Source organism: Panthera leo, chromosome A2, assembly GCF_018350215.1.
Source record: "Panthera leo isolate Ple1 chromosome A2, P.leo_Ple1_pat1.1, whole genome shotgun sequence".
NCBI classification, from domain to species: Eukaryota; Metazoa; Chordata; class Mammalia; order Carnivora; family Felidae; genus Panthera; species Panthera leo.
The window spans coordinates 10664840-10678787 of record NC_056680.1 but is presented as its reverse complement, the minus strand read 5'-3'; the positions used below and the strand labels follow the sequence as shown (position 1 = coordinate 10678787).

At 39.2% G+C, this 13948-nt stretch overlaps 2 protein-coding genes across 2 annotated transcripts; one reads left to right on the top strand and one right to left on the bottom strand.

Annotated features, from left to right (window-relative positions):
- The first annotated feature begins 1068 nt into the window (after positions 1 to 1068).
- Positions 1069 to 2037, top strand: LOC122214074 (olfactory receptor-like protein OLF4). The gene has a single exon (XM_042928716.1). It carries the CDS (start codon positions 1069 to 1071, stop codon positions 2035 to 2037), a length of 969 nt encoding a protein of 322 aa, XP_042784650.1.
- A 10019-nt stretch (positions 2038 to 12056) lies between these two features.
- LOC122213078 (olfactory receptor 7A17-like) lies at positions 12057 to 12995 on the bottom strand. The gene has a single exon (XM_042927284.1). It carries the CDS (start codon positions 12993 to 12995, stop codon positions 12057 to 12059), a length of 939 nt encoding a protein of 312 aa, XP_042783218.1.
- Between the last annotated feature and the right edge of the window lie 953 nt (positions 12996 to 13948).

Genomic DNA, 13948 nt, shown 5'->3' with positions numbered 1-13948 from the left:
ACTTTAATCATTGGGGCTGGGGGTCAGAAGTCAGGCTAAGAGCACAGCCCAGGGAGCAATGATTTGGTGTGTGTGGGTGTCTGTGTGTGTATGTGTGTGTATGTGTGTGTGTGTGTGCGTGCGTGCATGCACGTGCGTGTGTGAGTGCCTCGTGGAGTGAGATCCATCCTCAGAGCGGGGGGTATATTAGACATGGTCTAATATATTCTAAGGTGATTCTTGTAATACAGAGGCCAGAACTAAACCAACACGTGGCATTCAGGAGGGCTCTATGTCAATTTACAGAACACTTTTGCAAGTAGATTCTAAAATACAAGCAGTGTATACCGTGGGCGAGTGACTCCTTTCTCTTGAAGCTTAACCAGCAGTGAGGACACCTATTTCCTTGAAATTGCCTGATACCACATCTGATCTCTCTCCTTTTCCTTCCCCTTCCCTCACATGCTACCTATTTTGGATTGAACAGCTCATAGTATCATCCTCAGAGTCTTTGCAGAGACCATTCCCTCGGCCAGCACACACTTCCCCAGACATGCTCGTGGCTCCTGCCTTCCTTTCCCTGAGGTCGCCTTTCAAATGTCACCTGTTTACTGGTCTTCACAGAACACCAATTACAAAATAACACTTGTATCCACGCTCTCCTTCACACCTACTCTTGTTCTCTTCACAGCACTTGACACCCTCTGATGTCCTATTAATATTTTGATTTGTTTCTATTCAGTCTCCATCACTGCATCATAGTGGCTGTTGGTTTTCAGTTTCCTGTGCTCATTGTCTAGACAACACCCGGAACATGTTTGACACTCAGTACATATTCTTCGAATGCATGAAAGATATTCTTGGTAAAACAGTAAAATGCAAGACATCTGTTGGGGAATGCAGAGAAAGGGACTGAAATGCCTAATCAAAGATGAAATGAGAAGGAATCCCTTCAAGGGGACAGTCAATACACAAGATACTGAATTTAATTTCTTGACTGCACAATATAAATTGAACCCTTTCAACTATGGGAGTAATGCCTTCAGGTGAAAATTGATGATATCTTTTTCCGGGGGCCAGTTCAACCTCATGGAACCAGGAAATGATACACAACTATTAGAATTTCTGCTTCTGGGATTTTCAGAGGGACCAGAACTTCAGTCCCTCATATTTGGGCTTTTCCTCTCCATGTACCTGATCACTGTGTTTGGGAACCTGCTCATCATCCTGGTTGTCAGCTCTGACTCCCACCTCCACACCCCCATGTACTTCTTCCTGGCCAACCTGTCCTTTGTAGACATCTGCTTCACCTCCACCACCGTCCCGAAGATGCTCTGGAACATCCAGACACAGAGCAAAATCATAACCTATGAGGACTGCATCACCCAGATGAACTTTTTCTTAATCTTTTCAGTGTTGGACATCTATCTCCTGGCTGTGATGGCCTATGACAGGTTTGTGGCCATCTGTCACCCCCTGCAATACACGGTCATCATGAACCCCTGGCTCTGTGGGCTGCTGGTCCTGGTGTCCTGGATCACGAGTGTCCTGCATTCCTTGTTGCAAACTTCAATGGTGTTGCGGCTGTCCTTCTGTACAGAAGTAGAAATCCCCCACTTTTTATGTGAACTCAATCAGTTGATCCAACTTGCCTGTTCTGACACCTTTCTTAATAACGTGGTGATGTATCTTGCAGCTGTGCTGCTGGCTGGTGGTCCCCTCGTTGGGATCCTTTACTCTTACTCCAAGATAGTTTCCTCCATACGTGGGATCTCCTCAGCTCAGGGCAAGTATAAAGCGTTTTCCACCTGTGCATCTCACCTTTTAGTTGTCTCCCTATTTTTTTGTACGAGCCTAGGTGTGTACCTCAGCTCTGCTGCCACCCAGAGCTCCCACTCAAGTGCCACAGCCTCGGTGATGTACACGGTGGTCACGCCCATGCTGAACCCCTTCATCTACAGCCTGAGGAACAAAGACATAAAGGGGGCTCTGAGGAGATTCTCTGCAATGGCAGTTAGAAAAGGTCCAATTGTCCTGCGGTTGAAGAATTTCCCATGATTTCAGTCCTCAAAGACTTTGAGTCAGAAGGTGTGACCTTTTTAAAGCAAATTGTGGACATAGAATTTGCTTTCATTAACTCCCTGTAATTTTTATTTTTTCAGTACAGTACAATGTAGTTACTCATTTTATTAATTTTTTTTTACCTCTCTCTGATATCCAACCATCTTCCCTTTATTTTCTTCTGTTATTTCTAAGTTGATTCCCAATCTGTTTTATGAAAAAATTAGCAATTCCTATTTATCTCTTGGAACTGCTTGGATTTCTTATGAATAATTTCTCCTCCAATGACAAAAATCACCCCATGCAATGTCTGTAGTTTTCCTAAAAAAGTAGTCATTTGTTACCGCTCTGATGGAAAAAAATTCAATCTGGCAATAGGTCATTTGTATTCTATTCTATTCTATTCTATTCTGAGACCACAGTTTTTCACTTTATGTCTGTCATTCGTTTGTAAATCACTAACTTAACTGCTCTTCCTGGTTAACATATTAGCATATTTTATAACAGGCCATTGGTTTTATTCCCCTAATTAGGATTCTGTTCTCTTCTCAGGTTCTATGTCCCCAGTGCTTACATTAGTCACTGGCAAAACTGATTATCAAATACATGTCTATTAGTGGAGTCTACGGAAACAGGAATTCAAATAAATAGAATGACTTAATATAGCTTTGGAGTCAAAGATGACGTCGAATATGATAAAGCAAACTTTAAAGTGTCCTTTGTATTACTAGGCACTACATTTTCTTTTCAAGTACATCTCTCAATCAAGTATGGTGCACCAGTGGCAGTGTTTAAGGGGATTTATTTACTGGGGTGAATAACTGGTTAAGGTGTTACAGTCAAAAGACATAAATAAAAACCATAAAATGTTGCTGAAAGAAATTAAAGAGGACATCAATAAATGGGATGGCATTCTGTGCTCATGCTTGGAAATTTTTAATTTAAAATTTAATTTTAGGATGGCTTTTTAAAAACTTTTCCCAAAAAAAAACCGCTTTTTGTTATTTTCATATTGTCATTGAATTTGTAGATATTTGGGGTAGTATTGCCATCTTAACAACGTTAAATTTAAATTTAAATTTTCTCCAACAAAGGACCACGGCTTTGCTCTCAGTCTGTGCTCCACATCCAGGACCCGCAGCATCAACACCACCAAGGAGCTTGTTAGAGAAGCAGAGTTGCTGGGGCCCCTGGAGACCTGAGGAATAAGAATTTGCACTTCAACTACAGTCCCTGGTGAATTGCGTGCACACTGAGGTTGGAAAAGCCTCAGTGGGGAACAGGTTTTCTCACCTTCTCACAGCTGGCCTTTAGACATAGATAATTATTGTTGTTGGGTGCTGTCCTGTGAAGGAAGGTACTCAGCAGAATCCCTTCAGACATGGCCAAATATCCCAAGAGCAACTCTGGTTGGGAACCGTTTCCCAGAGTTTCAGAACTGGAAGCATCCCGAGATAATTCCAATTAAGACTACATCCCTGCTTGGTTTATGCCTTTGAGCAGAACATTAAATTCCTCTGAGACCCATTTAGACAATAGAGAATAGAGCTGATGAAAGCATGACTTCATTGATAATACTTTTGTGAAAATTAAATCATAGAATCGCTTTAGTGTGCTAAGCTAGCCTATGCTGCAGAAAATCTAAATGTATCTCTTACAATTACAATACACTTCATCATGAGGGAGTAAACAACAGTTCTTAACTTGTGATCTAACTATTAAATTCCTAATTGTTTTGGCTAAACTATCATGAAGCTAAGGAGTATAGTATCCAAGGTTTTTTTTTTGTTTTGTTTTATGTTTATTTTTGAAGGATAGAGAGACAGAGCATGAGCAGGGGAGGGGCAGAGACAGAGGGAGACACAGAATCCCAAGCAGGCTCCAGGCTCTGAGCTGTCAGCATAGAGCCTGACATGGGGCTCGAACTCAAAAGCTGTGAGATCATGACCCAAGCCAAAGTCGTATGTTCAACCGACTGAGCCACCCAGGTGCCCAATACCCAAGGTTTTATACCACAGGATCAAATTTCTCCCCTCTGCTGAAGAAGGAAATAGTAATTTTCTAGAGACATCAGGGATTGTGTCCCCACCGTAAATCAATGTTTTGAAAACCTAAGGGAACTAATCAGATGAGTTCCTCAGTATTAGATTTTTGGGAAAACTTGAAGTCAGGGTTGTGATGAGGTGCTGGGAGGTGTGGACCTCCGGAAAGTAGGAGATTAATGGAGAAGAAGGAATCAAAACTGAATTCACCTGGATTAGAACACAGTGTCCTAGGATCAGAGAGAGAACCAGCAGGAAAATTTCCCATTGTGTCTGGATCATTGCCCCATAGGGAGATCATGTGCTTACAGGTTAGAGTAAAAGCTGCTGAATGAGCAGATATAGGGAGCTGTAAGTATCTCCTCTGTAGTCCTACAGTGTGTGCAACTTTGGGCTGTACAGGACATTGTTCTTTCTTTGGAGTCCCAAGTCTGGCTGGGAGACCAGCACCTGACCCCTTCCTGCCATCTTGTGGGGACAGAGCTTCAGTCCCCAATATCAACCATCCAGGGAGTCCTCTCTTGGCTTTCTACATTCTTCCCTCACCGGACATAATTACTTCTGTTAAGTTTCTCAAGATCCACATATGAGTGAAAACATATGGTATCTGTCTTTCTCTTCTTGCTTTTGATTTAAAGTGAGAGACATCTGAGTCTTGCAATTGAATATGGATAGGCCATTGTAGGATTATTAACTGACTTAATATCAATACTGCCGTGTCTTGGGGAACAGGAAGGCCTAAGGAGAGGGAAGGAGATGGGGAACAATCAAACAGTGGATTGGTCGAAATACATACCATTTATCCATTAAGTTTGCTGTCATATGTGTGTGGTTCATGAAACCTCAAAACAATGACAATAGTCACATTAGGATCACAGATCACCATAACAAATACAATAATAATAATAATAATAATAATAATGAACAAATATGAAATATTGTAAGAATTTCCAAATTGTGATACAGAGACATGAAGTAAGCAGATATTGTTGGATAATTGGTGCCAATAGACTTTCTTCACACAGGCTTGCCCCAAACCTTTAACATGTTTTTTTAAAAAATGCCATATCTATGAAGTACAGTAAAGTGCAATAAAACAAGTCATGCCTGTTTGTGCTGTCATACATATGTCATATGATATTCGGAAGTCACACGTACAAATAGACATGAAATTCCAAGTCAATGACAAAGATGACTAGGTCAGAGTCAAGGTCAGGTGAACATGTTCTTTGGTAGATTACTGTCAACAAAACTAGAACCATTGTGTGATTTTCTGCACTATGGAGGAAAAGATCTAAGAAGTGTGAAAACATATCACTGAGGAATGGATTCAGCTGGGAATAGTAAATGAGAAGTAAAAAAACCTGTCCAAGGAGAAGCCATGTAAGACGTATCCGGGAGCAATATTAGCTCCCAGTGTTAGCTAGCTGATCGGGGTGATGTTAGCTAGTTGAAAGGGTTGAAAGAAATGTGCAAAGTGGGTAGAAACTCCAGCTGGATCTTTTTTGACTCTCTTTTCTGATTTTCCCCAGCATCACTAAAAAAGACAAGCAAAAACCTCCCAATCTGAGATTCTGGATTACAGAATTCCCTTGAGGCAATTTAAGATGGTTTGGGCAGAGATAACGAATGCAATTGGCCTCAAGTATTAAAATTATTCCCTAACTCAGTCCTTCTAGATAGAGTACTGATTCTTTCCTTTCTTTTGTTCATTAATAAAAATGAAAGGATATTAAGATTCTAAAGCCAGAGTAAGGGAAATAGATTGCCAGCTGAGAGTCAAATGGCAAAATCAACAGTTATAATACAGCTGCTATAAATTCTGTACACCCTCACTCTGCTGAAAGTACATTTGTTCCCCCTCCATGCCCAACACAGAGCCTGATACACTTGAGCTGTGTAGTATAGACTGAATTGTGTCCCATTAAAATTCCTAGATTGAAGATCTAATCCCCAATGTGACTGTATTTGCAGATAGGATTTTTAGGAAGTGATAATGGTTAAGTGAAGTCATAAGGGTGGGGTACTAACCCAGTTGGGTTGGTGCCTTTATAAGAAGAGAAAGATCTCTCTCTCTCTCTCTCTCTCTCTGTCTCTCACTATCTCTCTCTCTCTGTCCCCACATGAACCAAGGAAAGGCCAGTTGAAGACAATGCATGAGGGTGGCTTCCTACAAGTCAGTAAGAAGTCTGTCACCAGAACTCAACGATAATGGCACATGATCTTGCACTTCCATCCTTTATAACTGTGAGAAAATAAACTTCTGTGATCTAAGCTAATGTGTAGCACCCATTTGATGAATGAAGGAGGAGTACATTTCCCTTAGAGAAATTACCCAAATGTTCTTCAGCTTCTGAAAAACGTGTACGGAAGTTTTTACGGAAGTCTTTGTCTTTTGATGAAAAGATTATATATGGTATAAGGCAGTAATATTCTATGTGCCCTGACTCTGGTTCTGAGTCCTGGGAGAAGCTTTTCTTGTCTCTTCAGAGCAATACTCCAGGAATAATTTTCTTTTTTGGTAGAGTATTATCCATATAAGTCATTCTTCTTGGACAGTCTTACCTAGAGCCTACGTGTAGGCTCCCCCAAGCCCCAATCATAGGGCTACCCAATCTATAAAAGATGATTTCTTCAACTGTGCTTATGAAGTGGGCATTAAAAGGAAACAAAAACTGCTTTTGTGAAAATGGTTTAAGACACAGGCCACTCAGAGAAGGTCTTTTAGGATGACTATTGTTTTAACTTGCCACCTTTGGACCAGTGTCCCTCAGAAATATTTTTAACTCAATGTGTTCACAAATGTATGCACCCATGTAAATATTAGTTCAGGAAAGACATCTTGATTATCTCACATATTGATTATCTTAAAGTTTCTGTGGGCTGGGAATCTGGGCATGGCTTAGCTAAATTCTCTGAATCATGATCTCTCAAAAAGCTACAATCCACCCATCAGAAGTGGTCAGGGTCTTATGTGAAGGTTTGACTGGGGAAAGTTATATTTCTAAGTTTACATCGTTTTTAGAAGGATTCAATTTTCAGGAGCTCTTGGCCTGATGGCTCCATTTCTCCTGTAGATGTAACTAGCAGGAATACTAAGCAATAAAAATGAACAAACTATTGATACATGCCACAAGTTGCCACATGGGACTCTCCAATATGGCAGCTTGCTTCATCAAGACGTGAAAGTTAAGAAGGCAATAGAGTCTGCTAGTAAGACGGAAGTCACAGTCTTTGAAAACCTAATCACAAAAATTATCTATCACTTCTGCTGTACCCTATTTATTAGAAACAATTCACTACATCAGTTTCACATTCAAGGCATGAATAACATGAGATGAAAACTACAGGAGACCATCTTAGAAGTCTGCCTACCACACTCATCATCTGGTCAACATTTGGTGTTGTCAAGTTGAAAATGCCAATTTAGCCACTTCCATGGCATCTGCAATGGCATCTTATTGTACTTTGGTTTATATTTCTCTAAATGACTGATGATGAGCAATTTTTATACATTTATTGGACGTTCATATATATTTTATGTGAAATATCTCTTCAAGTCTTTTAACCATTTTTATTACATTATTTGTCTTCTTACCATTGAGTTTTAAGAGTGCTTTATGTATTCTCTATGCAAGCCTTTCATCAGACATAATATGGTAGATATTTTCATCCTATCTCTTAATGCTACCTCCTAAAAAATACCGATCAATTTTTTAATAATTAGTATCTTATTTTTAAGCAATATTAGGTACTCCAAAGTCACAAAGTTTCTGTCTTATGATTTTCTGGAAGTATTATAGTCTTATCTTTTATGTTTAGGTCTATAATCCATTTAAAATTAATTTTTGAATGTAGTATAAATTGGCATCAATGTTTATTTTTTGCCATATAGATATCCAATTATTCTAGTACTATTTGTTGAGAATATATTTTTCCTATTGACTTATCATGTCACCTTTTAAAATAATTTGATTGTATATGTGTGGGTTTATTTCTGGGCTCTATGTTTCTTATAGTGATTTATTTATATGTTGTAAGCCAATATCACAATATCTTGATTACTATAAATTTGTAATAGTTTGGAAATCAGGTAGTATAAAAATGCTAACTTTGTTTTTCTTTTTCCATATTTTTTGGGTTTTCTAGATCTTTCAAAATGCATATTCATTTTAGAATCAGCTTAACAGTTTTTACAAAATTGCCTGCCAGAATTTTGATTGAGATGATACTGAATATGATAGATCATTTCTGGAAAGAATTCCAAAATCTAAGCTCTAGCACTTGTTAGATGTGTGACTATAGAAGTTACTTAACCTTTCTGTGCCTTGGTTTCCTCATATGTAACACGTAATCTCCATTGCAAATACCTTACAGTTTTTGAGAGAAATAAATTATTTCTGTATGTAAAACACTTAGAACAACATTTACATATAGCAAGTCTCATGTAAGTATTAGCTATCTGAATGTAATAATGATTACTTGTACTTTATTTGTCTTGTTTATTATGTTGTAGCAGGAACTATAATAAAGATGATTTTTTAAATGCTTGATTTGTTTATGATTTTATTGGAATGCTTGTATGGTTTCCCCAGTTAGTACAATGTTAATGTAGGTCTAAAGTAACATATCTTCATGATAATAAAGAAAGCGACCATCTATTTTAAAAAGAGCAGCTTTGAACAGACAGAAATAATTCATGAACTTGAAGACAGGCCAGTTGAAATTATTGAGTGTTAGGGGCAGAAAGAAAAAAGAAATAAGAAAAACTAAACAGAGCCTAAGAGACTTGTGGGACTCCATTACCAAAACCAACACAAGCATTAAGGGAGTCCAGAAAGAAAAGAGAGAAATGGGCAAAAAGAAGTAATTGAAAGAAAGAAGTAATTATTTGAAGAAGTAATTGCTGAAACTCCCCAAATTTGATGAAATAAATTAATCTACGTATCCAAGAAATTCAGTGAACTCAAAGTAGGATAAACAAAGAGATTCATACTGAGACACATAATCAAACTACTGAAAGCCAAATATAGCAGAGGTAATCCTGAGTTCAGTAAGTGAGAACTCATCATGCACAAGATCCTCAATAAGATTGTAAGCCAATTTTTCCACAGAAGCTTTGGAGGCCAGAGCCAATGGGATAATATATTTAAATTACTGAAAGAAAATATTGTCACCTTAGAATTCTACACCTCATGAAAGTGTACAAAACATGAAGGAGAATTTCAGACATTCTCAGATAAACAAAAGCCAAGGCAGTTGGATTCCTACTGGACCCGCCCTACAAGAAAAGCCAAAGGGAGTGCTTCAGGTCAGAATGGAAGGACACTACACAGTAACGTGATGCCTTGGGAGGCCAGAAATATCTTGGTTGGAGTTAAATACATGGTAAAATACAAAAACCAGCATTTTGTAATATTAGATTTTAACTCCACATTCCATATGTGGAAGGACTTACAACACAACTGCTTAAAAATAATTACATGAGGGGCACCTGGGCAGCTCAGTTGGTTGAATATCTATCTGATTCTTGATTTAGGCTCAGGTCATGATCCCAGGATTGTGGGATTGAGCCCCAAGTCAGGGTCCACACTTAGTAAATTCTCTTTTTCCCTTTGATCCTCTTCCCTGCTCACATGCTTTCTCGTTCGCTCTCTCACTTTCCCTCAGATAAATTTAAAAAATAAATAAAAATACTCCTACTTTAAAATTTTTTAATAATTACGTGAATTTTCATAATGATAAAATGATGGGTAGAACTGTGTAGGAGTAGAGTTTTATATATGGTTGAAGTCAAGTTGGTATCACTTCAAATGATATTGTTACAAGCTTAGGATGTTACATGTAATCCCCATGGTAACTACAAATAAAATATCTATAAACTACAGGCCAAAAGAAATGAGAAGGGTGTCAAAGTGTGTCAGTATACAAAAATCAAACTGACACCAAAAAAGGCCTGAAAACACAATTCTCAGTACATTTTTAAGTTGAAGTTACTCTATCTTCTCCAACCACAGAGAATGAAACTAGAAATCAATATAAGGAGGAAAACTGGAAAATCCACACCTATGTGAAAATTGCAGAGCACACTCAATCAACTGACTAAGGAAAAAATCGCAGGGGAAATTAGAAACGATCTTCAGATAAATGAAAACAAAATCACAACATACATAAACTTGTGGGATGAGACCAAAGCAGTGCTGTGTAGATTTATCTCCAGTGATTCAACATCTAAACTCCCAAGAATGCCTTAAGAAAGCAGTCAGAGGCCATAGTGTCAACAAGAGATTGAGAAATACATTGGTGATGTGTGCGACATCTCTGCAGAGTTCTGTAGTGGTTGTCCTCTGCGTGACAGTTATCATAACATGGGAGGTGCTGACATTGGAACAAGTCCAACCTAGGTTCAACAGAGAGAATGACATCCCGAACTGGCAGAGACCGAGCAGATATCACTCAAAGTGAGAGGTGAGGAATTTATCGTTAACGTAATGGGTAGAAGGATCAAATGTTAATCAAAATTGATTGAACCATAGGGACTTTTTGGAATAGGCAGTTTATCTTGATGCCTTATTAATTAAAAGTGATGGGCATCTTACTAAGATCCCATCCATTTGTATAACTAGGAAAAATTCAAGTTCTCATACAAAGAAAGTTGGCCTAAGTCATCAGAATGAAGAGTCGCAATTACTCAAGCCTGAGACTTTTCATTGACCCTCAAATGATGGGACCAGCTCACCTTGAAAAAACATTAAAACTGCAACAGACTAATGCTCTTTATTTTTCTCCTGACTTTACACAAAGATGTTTATGTGTTGGAGCTGGTTCCTAATGGGTTATGAGGTGTGACTGTGCATGTCTCATCCCACTTTGTTGGGTAAAAGTCACATGGGTAGCTTAAAGTTAGCCAAAGTGAGAGACTTATACTATAGAAATTGGCAAATAATGTAATTAGGCATTTTTCTACCTTTCATTTCTTTCTTTCTTTCCCTTCCTTCCTTCCTTCCTTCCTGTGGAAATTTATCAGAAAATTGTGAAGTAGGGAGTCTGAAATAGGAAATTACCCTTATAGCATACAAATTAGTGATGTCATTTCTGGGTCAGGTGATGATAAAGTATTAACCTCATTATGTTTCACAAAGTGTATTTCAGGTCCATAACTGTATCCTGTTATTATGACCTAATTTCTAACATGAAGAGATGGAAAAGCCATAGATGGGATTTGGCAAAATACCCACAATGCTTTTATAATCTGAGAAAGGGACATTATGTTAAGAGGGAGCAAAATAGATCCTCTGATAGTGTTCTTGCCTATAAAAATGTTAAGAATAGCAACGCATCCCTGGGGAAATTCCAAAGATCAATGACACTATCAATTCTTGAGTGTCAAGGGCTGTCATTTCTGTTGTGCCAGACTCATGTTTTAGATGGTGCAGAAGAAAATTAGGTCTTAGAGAGTGAATGTGGATTATTGTAGACGTTACCCAATGGTGACTCCACAGTTCCTTCTGTTCTGCAATGTGTTCAATTTCTAAAATGGATTCACACAAACTTTAGTGATTGGTATATAGCCTTTGATATGTCAAGTAAATTTTCTTTGAAAGCAGAATTTTCTTTGAGGGCAGCTGCTCTCATCTGGCATGGGAAGCATTACACATTTATTCCTCTAGCTCTTCCTATAACATTATAAGTACTAAACCTCCTGTATTACATATATTTGCTGCTGAAAACTCATGCACTGGATTCTATTTCCCACACTGACCTCCCAAAATATGAGAGATCAAAGTTTTAAATAAAATACAGAAGAAACAGTTACTTATCATGTATGAAAAATTAAAGAGGCTGAACCCTTGAGACAACATAAACTGCAGATTACCATTCTGTGAGCTTATAACATTATCATGATTTAGGTCCTGTGGGGTTTTGAGCATTGTTACTCACGATCAAGTCTCTGTCTTCATACAAATAATACCCCTATGTAGAGAACGTTTCTTGGCTGAAGAGCTTTTTAAGGGCTTGCTTTATGTCTTTGTTTTTTAGACTATAGATAAAAGGGTTCAGCATGGGGGTGACCACTGTGTACATGACTGAGGCTATGGCACTGGCCCTGGAGTTTTGTGCAGCAGCAGAACTCAGATACACCCCAAGGCCTGTGCCATAGAACAAGGAGACAACTGAAAGGTGAGACCCACATGTAGAAAATGCTTTGTACTTGCCTCCAGCTGATGAAATTCTGAAAATGGAGGTTACAATCTTAGAGTAAGAGAAGAGGATCCCTGTGAGTGGAACAATAGCTACAAGGCCAGTAGCAAAATACATCACCAAATCGTTGAGAAAAGTATCAGAACAAGCAAGATGGATTAGCTGATTAAGTTCACAGAAAAAATGAGGGATTTCCAACTCTTCACAAAAAGAGAGTCGCAAAACCATTAAGCTCTGTAACAATGAGTGCAGGGCAGTCATGATCCAGGATGTCAGAAGCAGGAGGCCACAGAGGCGGGGGTTCATGATGATCGTGTAGTGGAGGGGGTGACAGATGGCCACAAACCGGTCATAGGCCATCACAGTCAGGAGGAAGTTGTCCAGATCTCCAAAAAGCATGAAAAAGTACAACTGGGTGATGCATCCTGCATAGGTAATGACTTTGCTCTGTGTCTGGATGTTCAGTAGCATCTTAGGGATGGTGGTGGAGATGAAACAGATGTCTGCCAAAGAGAGATTGGAGAGAAAGAAGTACATGGGCGTGTGGAGGTGGGAGTCCGTGATAATGGCCAGGATGATGAGCAGGTTCCCAATGAACGTGACCAGATACATGGACAAAAACAGTCCAAAGAGGAGGGGCTGTAGTAATACATCTTCTGAGACACCCAGGAGGATAAATTCTGAAACACATGTTTGATTTTCTGATTCCATGTGGCTGATGAAACGGTGGAAAAGGGACAAAGAAATGCAGATTTAAGCTCAAGCAGTTACCCTCTACAATTACCCTGGTAAAACGCTGAAGGTCCTGATTGGGAAGGTGAGGAGAAAGATTAATGGAATAAGTATAGGGCAGTATACAGGGGTCCTTCCTCAAGAGGACTTGGCCCCCTTTCATTCCAAAAGTTCTAGGTCTGTAAACCAGCTCTGGGAATTTATTGAGAGGTTGGGACTCACTGTTTTTGATTAAGGTTAGTTTTTGTTTACTTGACCTTGAACTTTTCTGCTTAAACAGATCAAGTAAGAATTTAGTAGACTTTCTACCTAATTTCTCTTCCAGGAGCACCATGGTCAACTAGTCACCACCAACCATTGGAGTAAGTCAGACTATTCCAGTCCACTACAGCAATCATTTCCACTTTGCCTTTGGTTGTTGATGCTGCTACTTGGCCTCTGCCCTCCCAGGACCCAATTACTCCCACTTCATTTAAGTTTTCCAACACGGTGGCTGAAGTTTCCACTGTAAGATCTAGCCTACAGAGAACAGCAATCCCAGAGCTCATCAAGGATATTGTGGCTCCCCTCACAATCCATTTCTCATAGTCATCGTGCAAGTTATGTCCTCTGGACTCTTCCAGCGTGGGCGAGTAGGTCTAACCCGATAAACCCATTCTAACATTCCAATCTCCCTAAGCCTCTAAATCCACAACTCTGCATTAAACCAAGGCAGGTCTGGCATTTCCAACTCACTCACTGTGGGCTACCTGTGGTCCGGGTTCCACCAAACAAACTGTAAGTTCCCAGGCTGCAACATTAAACGCAGAATCTCTGCTTAGTGAGCCCATATCAATACATTCAGCCCGTTCCAACTTTATGTTCTTTCCCACATTAGCCCACACTCTGAATCTATCCCTTCCCACACATGTTCCCTGTATTTCTGTCTGTAT

What these genes read in the sequence shown, in the direction of transcription:
- LOC122213078 (XM_042927284.1), bottom strand. Translation starts at nt 12,995, where the DNA reads ATGGAATCAGAAAATCAAACATGTGTTTCAGAATTTATCCTCCTGGGT.
- LOC122214074 (XM_042928716.1), top strand. Translation starts at nt 1,069, where the DNA reads ATGGAACCAGGAAATGATACACAACTATTAGAATTTCTGCTTCTGGGA.